The 21588-nt window shown below is 36.4% G+C and overlaps 3 protein-coding genes across 3 annotated transcripts; 1 reads left to right on the top strand and 2 right to left on the bottom strand.

Moving 5' to 3' along the window:
* Positions 1 to 3445: 3445 nt before the first annotated feature.
* LOC120007769 lies at positions 3446 to 4258 on the bottom strand. The gene has a single exon (XM_038858200.1). It carries the CDS (start codon positions 4152 to 4154, stop codon positions 3576 to 3578), a length of 579 nt encoding a protein of 192 aa, XP_038714128.1. The 5' UTR covers positions 4155 to 4258; the 3' UTR covers positions 3446 to 3575.
* A 5050-nt stretch (positions 4259 to 9308) lies between these two features.
* On the top strand, positions 9309 to 10140 carry LOC120008120. The gene has a single exon (XM_038858643.1). The coding sequence runs from the start codon at positions 9350 to 9352 to the stop codon at positions 9899 to 9901; it is 552 nt and encodes a 183-aa protein (XP_038714571.1). The 5' UTR covers positions 9309 to 9349; the 3' UTR covers positions 9902 to 10140.
* A 691-nt stretch (positions 10141 to 10831) lies between these two features.
* LOC120007513 (homeobox-leucine zipper protein ATHB-15) lies at positions 10832 to 19778 on the bottom strand. Its single transcript, XM_038857779.1, has 18 exons — positions 18659 to 19778; positions 18036 to 18195; positions 17784 to 17884; positions 17588 to 17678; positions 16987 to 17082; positions 16790 to 16903; positions 16618 to 16701; positions 16311 to 16466; positions 16126 to 16200; positions 15860 to 15966; positions 15583 to 15775; positions 14446 to 14631; positions 14241 to 14321; positions 13208 to 13342; positions 12785 to 13110; positions 11960 to 12065; positions 11578 to 11727; positions 10832 to 11165 (listed from the first exon to the last, which is right to left on the bottom strand). The coding sequence occupies exons 1-18, from the start codon at positions 18868 to 18870 to the stop codon at positions 11019 to 11021; spliced, it is 2520 nt and encodes an 839-aa protein (XP_038713707.1). The 5' UTR covers positions 18871 to 19778; the 3' UTR covers positions 10832 to 11018.
* Positions 19779 to 21588: the final 1810 nt, after the last annotated feature.

Consider the following 21588-nt stretch of genomic DNA (forward strand, 5'->3'; position numbering starts at 1 on the left):
AGATAGTCATGTATGATTACATATTTTCAGTTGGGTCTTGTTAACGAGTAACTTAAGTTAAGTTGGGTCTTGTTAACGAGTATTTAAAGACAATGATTAAGAATTCACCACAGGGTTACCCTATGCTAATCCCCAGACAGACCTGATGGGCTCCACCGGCCAACCTAACGACTTTAAAAGACCTCTTACTTAGTCCAGATTGCTCATTTTACGTATATGACCCACCACTTTGGGTTACACTCGCAATGTGAGATTTTTGTCCAAACAGAATGAAATTTATAGATGTGGTTAATTAGTTTAATAATTTTCTGAGAGATGAGAACTATATTACAAACCGTCGTGACAGAAATACTCATTAAAAGATATCATATCGCCAATATGTATTGGTCGATACATACGGCTATAGTTTCTCGTGTCATCAAAAAATGTACAAGCATAAATTATTGAACAAAATGAATAAACTGGTTGATTAATTCAATAGTAATTCACCCGAGCTACTAGTTGGTGTGTATAACCCTGATGACCAGGGTTCGAATCCCCCTTTCAGTTTAAAAAAAAATACTATAGTAATTAAGTAGTTTTGAGTAGGTAGTTGCTTCCTTTGGAACTCAATCTACACTTTGGTACTCAACTACTACTTCCAAGTAAAAAATGACAAATCAAATGACTCAAAATAGATTTGTATGTATCAAGTACTTATTAGATAAAAATTTAGAAAAATCAGAAGGAGATCCAATAATTCAATTGTAATTAATGTAGATATAACCATCTCCAATGTGACCTTATTCAATCAATATCAAAGTATCAACGCATGTTCACACACGTGGATTGTGCATACATATCCTAACTACGATCAATTTTATCATTGAATGGATTATCATTTATAAATTAAATATTTCTTTCTACATCAAAAAAGAACTTGAAGAATACAACATTAATAGATTAATTTCTGTGTTGAATGTTATAAACTAAAATGATTTACACAGTTCTCATATTTTTATGTAGTTTTTATTCTATTTTTTAAACTAAACGTAATAAAAATTTTCCCATTTTATAAGCTAACGTTAGCTATAAGTTTTACCAAATAACTAACGACAACTTATTTCACAACTTATAAACTTTACCGAACAAACTTCATTGCGACTAATACAATCAAATCATCTAGATACATATCCTAACTACGATAAATTTTATCATTGATTGGATGGACCTTTATAATTAAATATTTCTTCTTACATCAAAAGATTTCGAAGAATCCATTATTGATAGATTAATTTCTTTGTTGCATGTATCATGGGTTTTTTTTTTCTTCATGAAATTAAAAAACCATATAAAAAAGGTAGCTTAGGCTTAATTAATTACCAACTCTACGAGTAGCAATTCAATAATACAAAGTACAAAATCACACATGAATCATGTTAAACACTGGAAAGAAGCCAAAAGTAAGTTCAAAAGATGACATCTGTCTCGCATTTTGACATTTCCACCAAACGTTTCACCTAGATTGTTGGCTTTGATTAATTAATACTGTATTTGTGTCCAGCCACCTTTCACTAATTATATATATATAATATATCAACAAAATCTTGGCCCAAAAGAAGAAAAACTATAAGATCTTGCCCACAAGAAATAACAAATCCAGTTCATTTTCACTGCTAGCTACTACAACTTTATATATAATTATAATCTTACTTAATTGTTTAGAATGTATTTTAATCCTTTTCAAGTTTTGGTTTTGCTTCTCCATATTTTTTTTGAAAAGGATATAAATCAGAGCATTTCATTCCATGACAACAAACGTTACACCTAGTGTTGCTAAAGCAGCATAGAAAATTACAAATACTAGCCTTGAAAGTTAGGCACCGGGATCCAAGAACAACAAACAACCCTAAAATATATCCGTATTCCTGGTTTTTCCTTTATAAGTCGTTTCTTTATTGTTTCAATTACAATTGCTTTTACTAATTTGTAAAATTGCTACATATAAATCCACTTGTTATTAACCCTACAGATTCTAATTAATATGAACTAATTAATTGAGTAATCTAGAAAGTTAATTAAATTGATTCAGTGAGCACCAATAGCATTAGTACAACTCATTGAAAAATTGAAATTGCTTTCTTGAAAGCATTGGTGGTCTTGATGTGATGGGATGTTTCCTAAATGTTTGTACTTAACAAAGACTAAAGTTGATAAATACAATTGAACTTGTCAATCATATATGAACTATGGAAAATTATTATAGTGTTGTGTGTGATTAAAATTATTGAGCAATTATTGAACTGTCTCACAGTCAATGTTTTGCTATTTGAAGATTTTTTTTGTCTTCCCTCTACTCTAGTATTGTCATTCTCAAATCTCAGCAAGTGAAGAGAATGCCAAAATTATTCATGTCTATTTTTGTGACCATGGATATATACACACACACACATATGAGGATGAAAATTTTCAATAATAAATAAATAATTATACTAAAAATGTGGTAAAAGTAATAAAGAGAAAAAGAAAAAGTGGGGGTAAAAAAAAAGTTGATTGTATATTTAGAAGAGGGTCCAGTTATATGTTTACATACTTTTAAGCATAGTGGAATCATATCAGGACATGTTAGTGCTGCTGGTGGTGGGTTGTAAAAGCAATTTCATTTATATAAAATCATGTTAATTATATACTTTAACGGCATTACCAAAATTTTCTTCCACCAAAAGCAAGCAACTTTTTTTAGTTATGCTACGCTCCCAAATATTATCCCCATTTTAACCTTTCAATTCATGTGGTACGTAAGATACCCATTGATCATATAGGGTCTTCTCAACATCCAAGGATGAGTTGAATAGCGTTTAAAACGGGGATAAAAAAAATTAGAGGACAAAACATATTGTTTCTTCTTCTTTTTTTTGACCGTTATTTTAATGAGTAATGATATGTGACAACTAATTAAAGTGAAATGTAAGTTGAATATGCGAAACCATAGATTCCAAGACTCAAAAGGCCAAAAATTAGCAAAATTAATTATTTGAGATACCCAAAAAATTGTTCAGTATATCTTATTGAAAAATGGAATATACCTCTCATTGACACAATTGAATAAGAGTATGAAAGATCGCAATAGGCATGACATATATACCAAAAATTCATGATTTATTGAAGTGTGTAATAGTGTTGTTTTCTTATACATGTTGAAGGGAACTCATGCAACAAAAAGAGTTTAAAAAAACATGTAGAGGTAGCTTGGAAGTTCATGTAATTATAATATATGTACATAAGAATTCTCATATCCGCATCGACTATGCTCACTAATTTTACGCACTTGAAATCTAATGGATGTAATAAAACACAACAAAGTGGGGAATACACATTTGATGTGGGACCCACTACATCTATGATTGAAAAACAAGTCCATAAAATTAGTGCGGCATAGTTATGCGGATGTGAGAAGTCGTTACGCTTCATGCAAACGCTTTCTTTTCTTCTTTTTTTTTCCAATTATTGTTTATATTTGTCAAGAAAAACACAACCCAAAAGTAAATTAAGCTCTGGAGAAGAAGAAGACACACACTACGCCATGTATATACTACTTATATACTTTGGTTCCTCAGCTCTTTATAGAACTTTTGAATAAACTCCTCAGCAGCTTTGTCCACGTACCCACTATCCACCTCATCAACCTCTTTCAACGGAAACGGCGAGTCCGTTATCCTCAACTTCCTCACAAACGGGCTCCGCCCAAATCCCGGTAAAGCAGGGGACGCCTCCACCGCCATCTGATCATTACCATTCAACATCTCCAACACCGCCTTCACAGCGTTCGAGGTCACCAAGTCTTCTTCCTGCGTCTGCGGCGCGTGTGCACACCCGAAGAAATTGTGGTGGTTGCGGCGCTTGCTGAGGTGGGCTAGGATGTTATAAGCCGGTGTGTTGCTGCAGCTGAACTCGTACTCACGTGGACCCACAAAGGCCGGGGACGACACGTGGCGGCCGTGGCTGAACATCATGAGGTTAGTTATGGCTGTTTTGCTGGCGGTTTTGCCTCGCTTGAGCATCATGTTGAGATCCACCATGAGTTTGCTCTTTGAGATTCCTTTCCGTAGCATGAAGAACACCACACGTACTATTCCCCACATCTTCTTGCTTATCACCGGCATATTATGCTCCATCTTCTTAGTTTTGTCTTGTAGTTGTCTCTTTAGAGAGAGAAAGAGAGAGAGAGAGGGATCTAGAGAGAGATTCAAAGAATCATATGGAGGTTTTTAGTGTTGCGAGAGAGAGAGGAGAAATGGGTTGGTATTTAAAGGGCAGAGAGGTGGGTCCTATTATATGTTCAGATTTTCTATGTACAATATTTCCATTTAACAATATTTTAGTGGGTTTTTTTTAAAAAAAAAATTAATAAATGAGGAGTACAATTATTGGGTTGGAGGGAGGATTCCGTAGTGACAAAGGAATTTGAGGTGGAGAAGATATTAATATTGATTGACACGTGAGAACAATTGTCTATCGGTATAATCCGTGCTTTTATGTACACTTGTACATATAATCCGTGCTTTTATGTACAATGGGGTCTACACCGAGTATCTTACTTGGGCTATATCATTGAAGGCCCAGGTATAATTGGGCCTGTGGCTCAATCTTGCAATTGGGCCTTCTGGCATCCCACCTTCTTTCAATATCTTCTGCCATCCTTTTATTCTGATTGGGCCAGCTTTATTTGCACCACATTGTTACCGTTCCAACTACTCATCTTTGATAAATTTAGCTTATGTTTTTTATGGTATAGGATTATCGCACCTAACCCTCTCACTAGCGCGACAACACGAGTAAGAAACAATGGGTTGAGCATGCCATCCCCACCCAACACTATCATTTTCCTATCACAATGGTGAGTTTTTAAGGGTTGCGGTACGTTTGTTTTGTTTTTGGATATGTGGGATTGCATTAGTTTATGGGCTATCTAATTCTTAGTTTATTAAATTTGAATTAGTTCAATAGATTAAAGAGTTTCTTAATTGTATCATTGTACGTTGACGAATCAGTTCAAACAGATGCAAATGTTGAGCATTCATGAAGCTGTGACAAATAATGACGCAACTCTAACTTTCACTATAAATATGATCTTTGAGATCGCAATGAAGGAGTTATATAATTGACAAGGAGAACTGGGTGTGTTGATTGGGTGGTGGTTGTTATCTAGTAGTCTGACATTAACGATCCCAATAGGACCCCTCAAGTTATTCTTGGATGTGAGAATAGTCGTATTTACTGGAGAAAAGGAGATGAAAAGGTCAACCGAGGTGAAAAGAAAAGGAGGTTTTCGACGAAGAAATGTGATTGTCAATTTAGGCTGAATGCTCAATTGGCAGATAGTATGACAAAGAAATGGACATTAATTGTATATTATAGATGGCCAACATATATAATCATGAACTCATGAAGGCATTGGAGGAGGCACAACTTTGTTGGGAGGTTGACACAGGAATAGAGGGATATTGTGGAAGAGACTTGGCAAGACTAGGGTGAAGACCAGAGAAATCCTTCACCAAATTAAGTTGAATGAATCTGCAAATGCGTCAACAATGAGGACAATATACAATGTTCGAAGTGCTATAAAGATTAAGGAGATGTCTACAGGACACACATGCAGCAGATCATTGTTTTTGTAAAAATGTATGCTTTTCACGGTGGAGATGCATGTTACTATTGAGATCCTTATTTGCTATTTTTTTTTTTTATCTTTGGAGTGTATTTCATAAATGTGGTACGTCTGAAGATATTTTTAAATTTTTGTTGGGTGCAGATATATTGGGGCGTAGTTGGAATACGGTGGGATGAAAATAAAAAAGTTGTCCTTCTGATTGGGCTGGTAACCTGCTTATGTTTGGGCATTTATGACGTTAGTTACTGGCCCAAGACACAATGGAAGTCAGTCCAGAATCCAGTAGTTCTGAAGTTGGGCCTAGAAACTGAGGCCCAGCCCATACTGGCCAAAAAAAGTGGATAGATATTTTTCTAGCTTTCACATGGTTATAGTTTGAGAGAGTCACGGGAGGGAGGGTTAAAGTTAAGTCTATAGATATAGTGATATATATGCATGAACAGTTGGGGAATGTATGGCTTTGTAGAGTCCACTAAAACCAATGATGGTTGGACAATCCCACACGTGAAGCTACTGGGTATGTAATATGTATGGACCGTATCAATGCAAATGATGTATACGTGGTCGTCCTTATCGTTCATGCATTTGGTCTAACAACACAAAGCTAAAGCTAAAGCCTAAGCCTAAGAAAAGCTGTTGTACATAAGGTTGGAGTGACCACAAACGTGAATAGCCAACTTTGTGACCTTTTTTGAGCGAACAAATTATTGTGAATTTAAAAAAAAAAAAAAAAACATTAGGAAAGAAGAAAGAATATCCAAGAAAAACAATTAGGAAATAAGTTTACTTACAAATTGTGAAATAAACTATTAGGTATTTGGTGGAACTTATAATTGACTCTATCTTATAAACTAGGGTTGTGCAAAACCCGTAAATGACCCGATCCAATCAATTCGACCCATACCCGCTTAAATAAGGGTAGGATATGGGTTAGTTATAGATAACACGCTCTTAACTTGATTCAATTAATATTTGAAAATTTGTACACTCATGTGGACCCGACCCGACCCGACCCTACCCACATATGTTCTGATATTGATATATAATGTCTGTGGTCGGTTATTTAAGTTTCGCAGCACTTAATTCTTGGCAGTTGGTCATTTTTTACCAACGAGTAGAAATTGGATTGAAATTATTCAATAAAAATCACACTTTTAAAAAAAATCCTAGCCATTGTTGGAAAATTACTCCAAGATCCTCCTTCGACAATATCGAGAATAAAAGAAAATTTAACATTGAGAATAGCTACACAATCACAATATAAGCAATTTACATGAAAAATTCAAAACCAGAGAAACACCACATGTGTTGTCAAAAGACAACCAGTCAAACTTCATTATATGAAATTTTGTACAACCATATTCTCAGTTACCTCTCTATCGAGAAACCCAAGAATACCCAAGAGTCCAAGAAATTATCATAAGCCACAATCTAGCTTACACTCTACATCTTGGAATCTCTCACCAAGTAACCCAGGAAAAACTTGACATATACACCACAAAGTTTTCCCCATTTGCTTTCTCTCGATGCTCATCTTTGTAGCATTAAAATTCGTCCAGAATTGCATCTGTCCGTCAACCATCTGGACGGCTTCCCCACTCGCCCAGACTGACTTACCTCTACTACTGTTTCGCATTAAGACGTCTCGATGGCTTCCCTGCCCGTCCTAATGGATTACTCCTGCCCAGATTTCTGTCCTTTTAAACACCTTTTTTTTTTTCAAATCCTAACAACCGCCTCCTCTCTCTCTAAAGTTTCTCTCGTAGTATAGATGTGACGAGGAGGAGACCAACATCTCCTCCTCCTCCATACACCTTTTATAGGATGTCATTTTAGTTTTTTTACTGTTTTGTAGATCTAGTCTACAATCTCTGTTACTATTCAATAAGAAATATACGTTGGGTTTCTTCACCACACCATTTCCCATAGAGATGAAATCTGGTTCTTCTCATTCATTTGTCATGGATTCTTCACAACAGCTGTATTGCTAGTGTGTTTTAGTGACACATATTTGGTGCACAATGATGGGGCTACAAGATCTGGTGGAGATAGGTCTTTCTTAATGAAGGGGAAGCCAAGAATCATGATCCAATCCATATGTGTTATTTTTGCTTTCTGTTTTTGTTTAGTCTATTTGGGTTTATCTTGGGACAAGATTATTCGGATACATGTCGGTGTTGCTCAGTGTTAGTCCAGTGTTTATTCCTTGAATTGTAATTCTTCTGCTAGGGTTTGTAAATTCCTAGGCTGCTAATATGTCGATAGGTATAATGTTTGTTATTATGGAATAAAGTGTAGGGTTTAAATTTTTTTTTAAAAAAAAATTACGTACACTTCGCAATTTATCATTTTATCATGCTTTTGGATTGATATTAATAATTCTTTTGTGCCACTGGTTTTGATGAAATGTTTGTTCTTGTTAACTTGGATAGGTTATAAAGGACCCTCTTTTTTGTTCACAGTTCACACATACATAAGGACGAGACCCAACCCAAATTAAAATGAGATCAGTTAAAGATTGAAGATCCTCTCACCCATACATGTGTGGGTCGGATAAGGTATTTATCCAAACCCAACTTAAACCAACTAATATTCACCCCTTCATAAACTATGGAAAATCTATTTTTGTTCGTAATTTTTAAATTTTTATTACATTCATTTCATTATAAATATTAATAAGTATATATACGTATAACTTATGATTTATAATTTGAAGTATCAATTACAAGATTTTTTTATATAAATAAGTTAAATTATATTTAAAAAACTTATAATATTATATATAATAAAACAAAAAATTTGAAAAAAAAGAAAGAAAGCGGGCAACGGTTCTTAGATAAGCTTAAATTCAAGCTTATCATAAGCTAGCGGTTCCAGGAGTTTATAAGCTAGTTTATATGAGTTGTTTGGTAGCTTATAAGCTTTCAGTTTTGCTCTATCAAACAAGTCATTTTGTGTTATTTTCAAGTAATTTTGTATTTTTTATTGCAATTTAAAACTAAAGTGAATAACTGAATTGATCGAAAATCGAACCGAACGGTCAATTATTTTTAAAAAAAATTTACATATTTCACTGAGAATATCGAACGATAACCGAATAAACAACCGTAACCGACCGTTTTCACCTTTAGTGTTTTTGTCGTCTTTTCCAAATAGGCATATCTTAGTAAGTGGAACTTGGATCCCAACTGAAATTAATTATATAATAGTTTTAAATTTTGATTCCTCGACCAAAATTACATATTTTTAACAAACTTCTCCAACTGAAAATTATAGTTGCAATGAATCTATCCAACAGGAAGAGCCAACTAAGTTCATTAAATGATGAACCAACTGCTGCTCACAAAGCACTGGTAAAGAGAAAAAAAAAAAAAGGCAAAATATATCTTCTCTTTTTTTATGATGCATGAGAAGGATATATGCATGAATATCCCCTATTAATCCCATTCTTTAATTGAAAAAGGGTCTTTACCTTATCACCTTTACTTCACCCTTCTCAAATTGACAAGTGACATTTGGATCTCCAAGCTCCACATAAACTTCATTACTGTTGAGATTCTAAGTATTGTGCAACCACCACCATTATAAATATATATGCCTCAATGTACTTGCATTCATCAACTGCACATAACTTGTAGCAATAATATTAAGGCTCTCTCTCTCTCTCTCTCTCTAGCTCTCTCTCTCTAGCAATCAAATATGGCACCAAATGGAGATGCAATGGGTGGGACATTCAACTTCTCTAGGCCTCCGAGGCTCTCCAACGACGGCCTCCAACGAGCAATATCCGATATCTCATTCCAACTAAGCAAAGAAGCAATAGATTTGAAGCAACTCTCAACAATATCCGAGGTTGAAGACGCGAAATGTGATTGTTGTGGGATGACCGAGGAGTGTACGCCGGAGTACATAGACCGTGTACGCGACAAGTATTCGGGGAAGTGGGTGTGCGGGTTGTGTGCCGAGGCAGTGAAGGAAGAGATGAAGAAAGATGGTGGGAAATCAAAGGAGGAAGCATTGAGTGAACATATGAGTGCTTGTTCTAGGTTTAATAAGTTTGGTAGGGCTTATCCTGTGTTGGTACAAGCTGAGGCAATGAGAGAGATGCTGAAGAAGAACAAAAGAAGGGCGGCCAACCCAACTAGTCCAAGGGAGTTTCAAGGAGGGCAAAAGAAGGGTGCACTTGCTAGGAGTTCAAGTTGCATTCCTGCCATTACTAGGGACATGATTGATCTCACTTTGGCTAATTGAGTAACTAGCTAGCTCCCATGTCTATTAATTAAGCTAATTACATGGTTTTTTTTCATGGCCTTTATTTTGTGGATCAATCTTCTTGCTTACCTTTCAGAGGTTTTTTGGGTTGGCACAAATAGGGACATTTTTTTCTCTCTTAAGTTTATTGCTTTTCGGTTGGGTTACAACTTACTACATATGCCTAATTAGTGATGTAGAAGCTAATCTCTTGTTTATTGTTCATCATTAATGTTTGTGACAAGGCTTAATAGTTGGATAGAGTTCTTTCAACTCTAACTTGGTTCACTTTGTATCAAGCATCATGCAATACGCATATTTATCTTAAGAGCTATTGTTTTAAGAAAAATTTTAGTTAGTTTTAATAGTGCTACGGTAAGGAGAATCGGGAGCTTTTGTATAGGAGTAAGTAGAAAGTAATAAAGAAAATCTAAAAATACACGACGTAAAGATATGAATTCAATAAGAGTTTATGGAAGGAAATACGATTATAAATAGGATTATGAAATGAGAAAACAAAGAGTGAATTCTATTGATCTTCACTCTCACATAGCCCCCAAATTTTTGGGATCTCAATTCAGATGATGGCATGTTAATCTTTTCGTTCCCAGCAAACAAACAGTAATTCTGTGCAAAACCATTTATTATATGCCAGCGAATATATTAGCAGCTTTTGCAAATGCAACTTTCAAACCAATGACCATAATATGAACACCAGGTCTAGGATCACCCCATTGATCATTGGAATGCAGATTAACCCATGAACAAATCACCCTAACCCATGTTCCATTTGGTTCAGATCTTTTAATCTGCAACAACGACTGATCTTCATCAAGCATAAGATTCAAGGACAGATACGTTCTAGATAGGAAAACCAAAATTCAAAAGTCGAGCAACATAACTATCAGACTCGAGCCAACACTGAGAAAGTTTAGTCCAATAGAGAGTAGCATACGTCTTTCAATTCTTCATACGACAAGAACAGGCTATAAGTATTCAGTTTAGTAGAATACACAAGTTTTCCATATCCAAAACATGAACGAGACCACAAAATATTACAGTCCGACTCCTCGTTGATCTTTCATAATATATCATAATCCTAAGTGCTAATCGAAAATCAGACAAACGACCAGTTCACAAAAGTAAAGCTAATGCAATGAGCATTCTCTTCATCATTTAAAACCTTCCAAGCAACTGCTTTCTCATATGAGATCGGTCTGCCCATGCTAGACAAACAGATACCACCTTGAAGATAAGCAAAACCCTACAAGAAAAGGAGAAAAAAATGAAGCAAATAAACCTCTATAGTTTATATCATTTCAGATTTCACCAGTTCCTTGTCTTTGAAAGTTGAGATAATACCACCCTTAGATTGGGAGTAGACGACTCCAGTTCATTCAATGCAGATTAGATAACTCTAATGTTAGTAAAATACGCTACTAATATCTGACGACCATTATCTCCTTATAATCTAGGCACCATCTTGTTTTTGTCGAAAACAAAATTAAAAGATCTGTATATCTACAAATGTTGCAGAACAGTCATGTCCAGTTTCATGCCTGTGGTTGCTTTCTTACCATAACACTTCAATTTAGAAGTCCGTTTGAATATGGTAGGAAGACACTATTTTAGAGGAAAATTTGTCTTATTCCGTCAAAAGACAGAGAGTTGCATACCTGTTGCATTATCTGTGGGAACTCAGAGCAGAGGGTCTTACGTCCATGATCATCGAATATCTTTTCCAAACTAATATCTTGCAGTGAACCCAATGTCGTCTCGAGCATGTCAAGACCGGCCTGGTTTGCAAAAGTGAAAACTGGCAATGCCTGCTCAAACCACAGCAATTCAATACCATTGCAGAAAAATCGAGGTCAAACTAGACACACATGCTTCCATTTTATGGATAAATGAATAGGCAAAGCCTCGTAATTGTGAACACTCACAAAACTTTCAATTTTTAATGGCCAAACCTAAGTGATGTTGTCTTCGATTGACCAAATTCGTAATGAATTAACATTGAGCAAGATGAAAAGGGACGAATAACTAGCTCATGCACACCTTCAGAGAGCAGCACATGATGGCATCAGAGTGATGCCACAGAGATTTAAGGATAGCATCTCCTCCTTCACTGCTGGATTTGAGTAGCTCCACACCCAAGTAGCACCTTCCAAAAAAAAAGAATTTACCCCAATGATCAGATGATCAAATAAAACAACAGTTTTCCTACATATACATTCAGTTACAGGAACAGGTTACACAAGCATATTCAAAGACCAAATTAAGATGTCATATCTGGCCTTTTTGCATTTACTTACTATAATAGATCAGTGTTGATACTTGATAAGTCAAAACAAGCCATAAATGGTTGGCAATTTACTCAACACTGATCTATCCACAAATTTACGGTTGTCAAATGAGTGCCTACATGATGTGGACATCCAGTTTAACAAACCATAAATATGGTCTCGGAGCCTTATTTCCACCCATATTCCAAAAAAAAAACCCCAAAAGCATGCAATGAAGGGCAGTTGTGCGTTCAACCTACGATCTTTAAACCCATGTTATGGATTCTGAAGGAGAACATACATTTGAATGAGGCCAGGAAATCAGAATAGCTTTCTAGTCATGTTGGCAGCTCCCTACAGCTCTTCTATACAATATACCTAGTATAGGATTTGGGGTGTTGTGTAGAAGAATCAAAGAAACAAGTTTGCGACAGAAGTGTATTACAAACATTGCAAACGCATCTATCAAGAGAACAAATTTAAATCTGATTAGAAGCTCCTAACTATGTGTCATATTGATCCAAATCACCTCCTATTACAACATAGCTCAATTCCCATAAATTAGATAACATGTCTGAAAAAGTAATCAGAGACACACCTATAACTTTGGCAGATCCAACGAGCAAGCGTCTGAGCTTCAGGAGTACCCAATGGTGAACGAAGACCGGCATGTGAACCCAAATGAGAAGGAGAGAGCGCCAATGCCACTCTCTGAACTGAGGATATAATGCTGCGGACATATTGCCTAGCCATGGACGCTACATGCTCTTGCATATGGCTTTCAAATACAAATTCAAATGCTATTGTCATAACAGATCTCATACATGCAGAATTTGCAGAGTATTCATTAGGTGCTTTGCTTCCAGTAGGTCCAATCTCAAGAGCAGATGCGAGGTCTAGGGTTCGATTTGGACTGGATGCTTCCTGCACAATTTTGAGGTGCATAAATTAAGAAACAAAAAGCAAAAAGGCAGGGAAAACGAGCAGAATACATTATCGAGCACAAAATTAAGATGCTAACCTTTCCAGAGTCTAGTGGAATGATGCGAAAACCAGAAGGCAGGAGTGGTGCATCATCGGCAAAAGAAGCATCAATTGGAGCAAATATTAGTTCAGCGCAAGCACCAACAGCATTCTCGTCCATTCCACTGCAGAGCTATTAGAACAGTATAACAGGGAACTAAGCAAGAGAGCAAAGGAAAATTACAGACGAAACACTTGATAACATACAAGATAGATTCCCAACCTTGCTTGCCAAATTAACTGGGGCTAGTGCTAACATTAAATTATAACATCAAATTTTTCATAAAACTACCCATGTCACAAAGTTAAAACAATAACTAGGGCGCCAAAAATACATATCTCAATCACAAACATAGCAACAAATAATTCTCATGGAACAAGAGCTTCCAACTGTCAACAAAAGTTCATTCCATGATTGAGCAAGTGGCAGGACCACAGCCCCCATACAAAACACTTATCATATCTGAGAAAGGAAAAATGACTAATGCTGCACATAGAGCATAGTAGTAGCACCCATAACCAGAAATGGAAAAAGGAGACAGATTAAGCAATGTTTATTCTGACAATCAAATGTGAGTACTAGAAAGTTGCACAGTTCCAAAGAAAACCAACTGGAGAACCAATTCATAATTCTCTATAAATTCAGAATCTGTCATCACTTAATCATTTCATGTTCCTTTTGTTCTTGCTGACTGAATTTCATGTTCCATTCTCTTCAACCCAGTACAGTAGATCCATCCTAATTACCAAAATTTTAAGATTTACCCTCTGGGATTGTCATAGACATTCATTATTACAGCATATTTTGTGATTTCAATCGAAACTCTCCTTAATATAGAAAAGAAATATGAGTAACACAAAATCCTCAATGTTGCACCATTGACCAGACTTTTTAAGGATTTCTTCACCTTTAAAAGTTTAGAACAATCAGATTTACTAACCTTTCAGTGGAAAACCACAGCAGCAATCTCATTTAAACACTGACAAAGTCAAGCATCAACCAAAAGGAAATATAAAAGAGCAGTACTTACTTGCAATAGAAACATATCTCTCGGCATAATTACATCTTCAGGAGTATGGCCAATGCCCTCCAACTTGATCACCTCCAAAAACTGCCAAGTAAAGAGATAAATACATCAATGAAACAAGAATTAAATCAAATGAAACTAGTTGACGTTGCTCCGTATCGCATTAAACTTTTCAAACGATACAGGAAATAGAAAATGTCTCACTTGCCTCTTCATGTTCAATAGTGTGAGCCAGAGGAAGAATTACTTGACCCCCAAAACTTCCAACTCGAGATCCCGATAAGCTACAGGGTCCAACTTTGACAGCTGAGGCTGCATAAGCATCAATATTGTTGTCTGCCCATTCTGACCTATGTTCACGCAAGAACCTAAGAAGAATTGCAGGAGGCACATTCTGCAGAAAAAAATAGTTCCCAGAAACACACGAAAAGGCGAAATGTTATTATAATGCTCATGTTTTAAGGATAAAAAAATTATAGAACTTTGAATTTTGACTGACATAGTTCCAACCTTCAGCAGACAGAAAAAGCTAATAAGCAACTAACATAATGAAAATGAGATGAACAAGAACAACCTTCCAAGTTGTCCAGTGTTACAAATGTCCCCATCTAGGACAAAGTCTATGTAAACGACTCTGAAAATTATGGATATCTGTTTGGCAATGATAGAGTATTTGGAGAAGGAACTAAAGGATACATCATTTTTTTCATACTCTGGAGAGTCATAGATTTTGAGCCCCTTGGATACTTACTAGAGAATTTGGAAGGAGAGAATCAACATAAGTATAAACAGAACTGGATGTTCGCTGCAGAAATTTCTTGACAATGGTTTCACACTCCCCTTTTGTTTTAAAGTTGTAGTAGCCTAATTTGGTCCAACCCACATTCCAAAATCCACTGATCAAATTACAATTACATGGCTTAAGAAAATCAATTACACAAAAAAAATCCACTGACCAAATTAAATAAAACTTTAGTTTACACATTCCAATTACATATTTGTACAAAATGGCACAAGAATTTTAATTTTTTACAATCTGTGGAGTTGACTAACACAATTTAGTGTTCTTGGGAGGGACCACCTGTTTGCCGGTTCATACTATTTGGGCAATGGCAAAATTGAGAACAGATAGCACGAAGAAAAGGGTCTAAATTACTCATTAGTTCATCCTCTAGATTCACAACACTAAACAAAAAAAGAAAAAAGAACATGCTCTACACAACAATTGACTGGCACTTGAGATAATGAGAAAGGTCAATCACCGCCCAAGAGACTAAAAGTAGGAACAGTTAAGTGATAGACTTTTGACAGTTGCCGTATCAATCAAGATATTCGATACTCTAACCTGTAAGAGCATAGACGCTTTAGCACATAAAACTGTGTTGCTGATGGCTGGAAATCCATTACCAAAGGAAAGGTTTAAACCCATTAACTTGTCCGGAGACGAATTAACAAGGATAGTTACGTCATCCATTCCATCATTTCCAATGGTAGACCATCCCTCATCAGTAAAGCTGTTGAGAGCCTCATTAAAGCCCCTGCAAGTAATGATTCATAGAATCCTTGGTAAAGATCCACGTTAAAAACAAACTGCCACTATGTCCAACAAATTTGGCACAAACCTGCTCAGCCGCTGGCTCAGTGCTCGAAGGGCTGCTGGTCTTCTGCCCCATCCGTTAACATTTGATTGAGAAACCTCCTGACTTATCTGCCTCAGCTGGCGCAAAGCCTGAGTGAAGACGAAAAAGACATTTAAAAATTGGTCTGCTCTAATCAAATTATTTTGCAATAGGACTATGATAGGGTAAATTAATATCTCAAAACACTTTGCACAAAGCAGAGAGAGAAATTCATAAACGAAACTACAATTAAATAAGACAAAACTCACAGCCATTGTTGTCTTCTGAGCAAGCACAGTAGATGATTCATACAGGGGACGCAACACTTCTGGGACACTCCACGGCTGATAAATGAAACAGACATGGGCAGTGAAGACCCATTTTGATGAATTAGGCATTTTAGCTTTATAAACAAAAAAAGCAAACAATGGATCACACAATGGGACAAACTTGCCTCCAAATCCATATGATCAACTATATGTATGATTGAACCACCCCCTTCACAAGGTCGAATCAAGTATCCACTTGGCAGCATTTCAGCTCGAACAAAATGCTGCACGGGTGGCATGCTCGGACCATTCTGGGTGTTTTTAAGTGATCTCTCACAGACCTGAGAATTTAATTTAGCCATCAGAACAATAAATAAATTTAAAAAAAAAACTTAAAAAAGAAGTTGGGAATGAAAAAGAAGACATAGCAATACAGCCAGAAAAAGAAAGCCTGTGGCACAATGAACAACATTACAATTCTCATATACATACCACTAGGCTGCCATCTTCTAGAACTGAAGTATAGCGCAACAACCAGAAGTCACGAGCAGGTGCCAGTGTCATTGGTGCATAGAGCTATATCACCAAGGAAATTAATTACTCATTTCTTTACATGACGGGATAGGTAAATTGATATGACAAGCACCTAATTAATAAAACTCACCTGCATGTACAGCAGCTCAACAGTTCCACCGTTTGCTGTGGGAAGAACATTGAGGACATCCACAGCTCGGCAGTCTCGGAACCACGAGGGCTTATCCTTGAGGATTTCGGCAACCTGGAATAGATATTATCAATTACTAAATCTAATAAATTTAAATACAATGGAAACACAGACGGGCAGAAATCACAAGCACATACCCTTGTAGGATCTAAACCCACCAGGCCGCAGGCTCGAGCCGCCACTCCAGTGCAACCATGAGAAATAGCAACGATTCCAATGGAATCCGGACCAGGCTGTGCATTGATGGAAACCAATCCCAAAGACGAAACATAAGGAAGGTTGTTCAACTTCTAATTAATAGCAGGCTATTGCGCCAGTGATTTACGTAAAACATGTAGAGCAAAAGATGGTGTAGTGCATTCCCACCCGTGCTTGTCTCGTGTCACAGGAATAAAGGACTAACAATCAGCAGTGCAGAATTTTCCAAAGTCCGTTAGGTTTATCATGGGTTGCAGCCCATTGGTGTCTTTCTAAATAAAATTTATTTTGCAACAAAACCTATTTTCCAGCTGTGTAGTACATGTTAAATTGGTTGTTTTTACACTCCCGAGAAGCGTTTTCATTCTTCAATTATGAAGCAATACTTAAAAGGTGGTGTTGTTTCCATCAAATCTTTCCTCCATGGTATTGTACGTGAAGAGCAGAAATGTAGATTTACCTAAAAAGCCGTGTGTGTTTTTGTGTGGGTTGGTGTGTGCCAGAGAAGAGAGAAAGACAGAGAGAGATGCAAAGAGACACCTTCATTCCAGGCATTTGGACCCACTCCACAGCAGTTCCAGTGGCCTTTGAAAGAAACTCTGTTAAAGTCTCTTCTGCAATGGACAAAAGCCTAGAAAATACAAGATGCATGAATACAATATTCCATAATATCACAAGCACACATGGCACCAAGCCCGATGACAGAAAGAGACCCAACAAAAAAATATCCACTAACCCTGCAGGACTAGCATCCCTTGGCGGATGCTGAGGTGTCACATGGCGTTGACCACTTGTCACCACAGATTCGCAACTTGCATCTTTGGTTGCAAGAGTTGCCTGGAAAGAAAAGCCCCCGACAAAATTCAGTGAGAGGATTAAGGGGAAAAGGATAAACACGATCCATTATTGCAAAATTTTAAGTATACTGTGTTTGCTCATCTTTCCTACAGTTTCCAAGCAAACGAACAGGCAACCATACAAGACTTACACTCTGCGTGTGTTGGCGAAAATATCCATTCTCATATACCAGTTGTGACACCTGCTTTTGCAACCTATCATTCTCCTCCATCAAAAGCTTGTTCATAGCCGTCAGTTTCCTATTTACAGCTTGGAGGCGTGAGGCTTCCTTCCTCTGCTTCTCTCGGCATCTGAAACCAAAATAGAAATACATATAGTGCTTTTAGTACTCTTGCTTCTAAAACTTTCATACAACTAAAATCATCACGGGAACTAAGTTCATATTTTAATAACAATGGAAAGATGCCACTTTTTTCAGTTTTCTCGGCAACAGATACAGTGTTAAGTTTATCTTACTAATAAATGAAAGAAATTTAGCTACATTTGCAAGACTAAAAAATATAGCTTAGACGGGAAGATTATATGGCACAATTATGTGTTGTTGCTGCTAAAGCCTAAATGTGAGTTCTTTATAAAGGGGAAAAAAAACTTCAAAAAAGTCCACGATTTTGTTAAAGAACATGTTAAGCAAAAACGAAATTTCGTCCGTGCCAATCTTCGTTTTCTGGGAATCGCGAAACACGAGCCAATATATCTTCTAAAGCTGAAAACTATAACGAAATCAGTAAGACTTTTAAAGTGAGAATGGCATACCGTCTGTTCTGGAACCAGACTTTAATTTGTTTGGGCTCTATGTTGGAGAGAATTGGGCACTCCCTAATGAGCTGTTGACGGCGGATGGAGCTGGGTTTTGGGCAGTCATGGTAAAGCCTCTCAAGGGCTTCGACCTGCTCAGGCGTGTAGCGGACGTACTTGCCGTTGTCCATGTTTCCTAGCTTACCACCATCCTTGCAGGACATTGCCATCTTACAATTTCAAACTCAAACTTTAATTTCAACGACTTATAGAGTTTTTGAAGCAACAAAGCACGGATAAAGAGCCTGTGCAGAATACAAGTAGCTTCCTTTCGCTTAAGCACAAATCTCTTTAGCGCCTCCAACTCAGAAACAAGTATTAAATGAGACTTTCCATAAAATCAGAAACCCCCAAACTCAGCTAGCTAGCGTATAATTCTTCTTTTAAGAACTTCGGGGAGAGAACACCTCCTATACCACAATATCAGGAACCTCCGGGAGCCTCAAAATAGAAACAAAAATAAAATAACATAGCAAGCAGAGAATTCTGCGCTTGGATCTTTCGAATTTTTTTATTTTAAACTAAAAATTGAACAAAATGACAAAGATAAACGGACAAGTGACGGAGATACTCTGATTTGGGATACACTAATCCTTCCTCTTTGTCCACTACGAGAAAAAAAACCCTAAGCGCAATGAAGCATAAAATCTTCCATGGCTCCACCCAGACCGATCTGATCCACCACCACCGAGCGCGAACCTCCCCACCCCCCCCCCCCCCCCTACCCCACGGCGTTGAAAATCTCTCAGTTAGCGCAACATAAGCAGCTGAAACGGCAGCATGCGACCGAACCTAGCTTCGTCACCAATAGTTCCCAATCTCCGAAACATTGACACTATTATTTGTCGAGGATTGCGGAAGATTGTCTGCAAATACTTGGATTTCAAATCTGGAGGAGGAACTTTTTCAACTTCGTTGATTTTATTGCTTGGGTGGTTGTCTTCATCTTTTGAGGGGGGATTTTCGATGAGTATGTTCAGTGTGTGTTGGATAATTCTGATTGGTTCGTCACTTTCACCAGCATGAATGTCTTCCTAGCTGCTCTACTGTGCGAGGGAAAATGGTATTGGTACCGCCTCTCTCTTTTTTTTATTATTTTCTTTTAAAGCTGAATTATTCAATGACGAAACTACCCTCACTCCAATCCTCTCCTTCAAGCGTTAGGAGGGATATTGTGAGACTGTAAATGAGAGAGGATAGGAGGGCAATTATGAGAGATAATGCGCGTAGCAGAAGCTTATAAAATACAGAAGGCATGGGAGAGAGAGAAAGGGAAGGGGGGTGGGTTTGGCGTGGGACATAATGATGAGGTTTTTGCATGCGTCTCGACTTTAAAGCTGAACCCCTCAAAAAAAAAAAATGTTTGGGTTTGGGTGTAATAAATAAATACGACGTCGTCTCCGTCGTCATCATCGACTGCTACAAAATCCGTATTTGCAGGAACATATATATATATATATACTCCCTTCATCGATTAGTGCATCCACAATGAGATGATTTTAAAGTGTTTGAGATGATATTTTCTTGATAAATTAAGTCCTACATGTTCACAATAGGTACTTGAGATGATACTTTCTTGATAAGTTAATCACTACATGCACACTTGTGATAAAAAATGACACTTGAAACATTAGTACATACTTGATCTTTGAAGTGTATGATAATTGATGAATGGTGAAGGAAGAGATGATGAAAAATGAAGGGAGATATGATGAAAAGTAAGAGAGAGATGATGGAAATAAATAGAGAGAAGATGAAAGGTAAGAGAGAGTTGATGGAAAATAAGAGAGATGATGAAAATGAAGAGAGAGAAAATAAAGAAAATGAGTATAGAGTGTTAGAATGGAGTGTTAATGAATAATGTAAGTTGTGGGACCCAATCATTCAATTAAATTGTGTCACTTGAAAAAGAGAAAAAGAGAGAGAATATAATTTAATGAAATTTAGAGTGTGTACACAAATAGCATCATTGTAGACGCTCGTATGTATATATTTAAGATTTAAGATGAGATTGAGATGAGAGATGTGATGGGGATGGGATGGTGGGTGGTAGTGGGGACAGATTGGGTGAGACCACTGTCTTATCCGTGGATGGATGGATGTGTGTTCGGATCATCAGAATTGAAGTCATAATAAATCATTTACAACAGGGTCGAACGGTACATCATCCTAAATCAAAGGTATATAAGGGCACTTGCAATGGTTTAGGGGAAAATATCTCTAATAAAATTAATGTTAGGTCTCAACTCTATTACATAAAAAGTCAAATCAAACACGTATTTTAATATAACCATGTCAGTAAAACACAAATTTCTATACACTTTCTCTTCCCACATACTTTCTCTTTCCACTCAACCTAACAACATTCCATTCTTTCATATTATCCACAACAAAACTACATCAAAACATCAAATACCAATACATCCAAATCAGCAAAACACTTCTCTCAATACAGCCACATAAGCAAAACACGTTTTACAATACAGGCACATCAGCAAAAGAAAACATCTTTGTTGGCTCAATAATTGTCTACCATTACAAGTGCCCAACAAATTAATTGCTACGTTGAGATTTGGTTTGTATGAGATGGCAATAATTCATTGTGTATTTGTTAGAACCGTTGTGTTAATTTTTATCATTAGTTGTTAAATTTAAAATTGTGAAATAAACTATAAGATGTTTGATAGAGCTAGTTAAATTGTGTAAAATATATGTTGTTTTGTATTTTTTTTATTTTTATTTATTTCTTTCAATATAAATATTAATTATTATATTTATTTCATTTTAATAAATTAATCTATTTAATATTAATATAAATCTATTTAATATCAATAATATGTTTAATATAAATATACAATATTTAAATATATTTAATAAAAAGTTATAGA

Source organism: Tripterygium wilfordii, chromosome 10 (genome assembly GCF_013401445.1).
Source record: "Tripterygium wilfordii isolate XIE 37 chromosome 10, ASM1340144v1, whole genome shotgun sequence".
In the NCBI taxonomy this organism is placed as follows: domain Eukaryota; kingdom Viridiplantae; phylum Streptophyta; class Magnoliopsida; order Celastrales; family Celastraceae; genus Tripterygium; species Tripterygium wilfordii.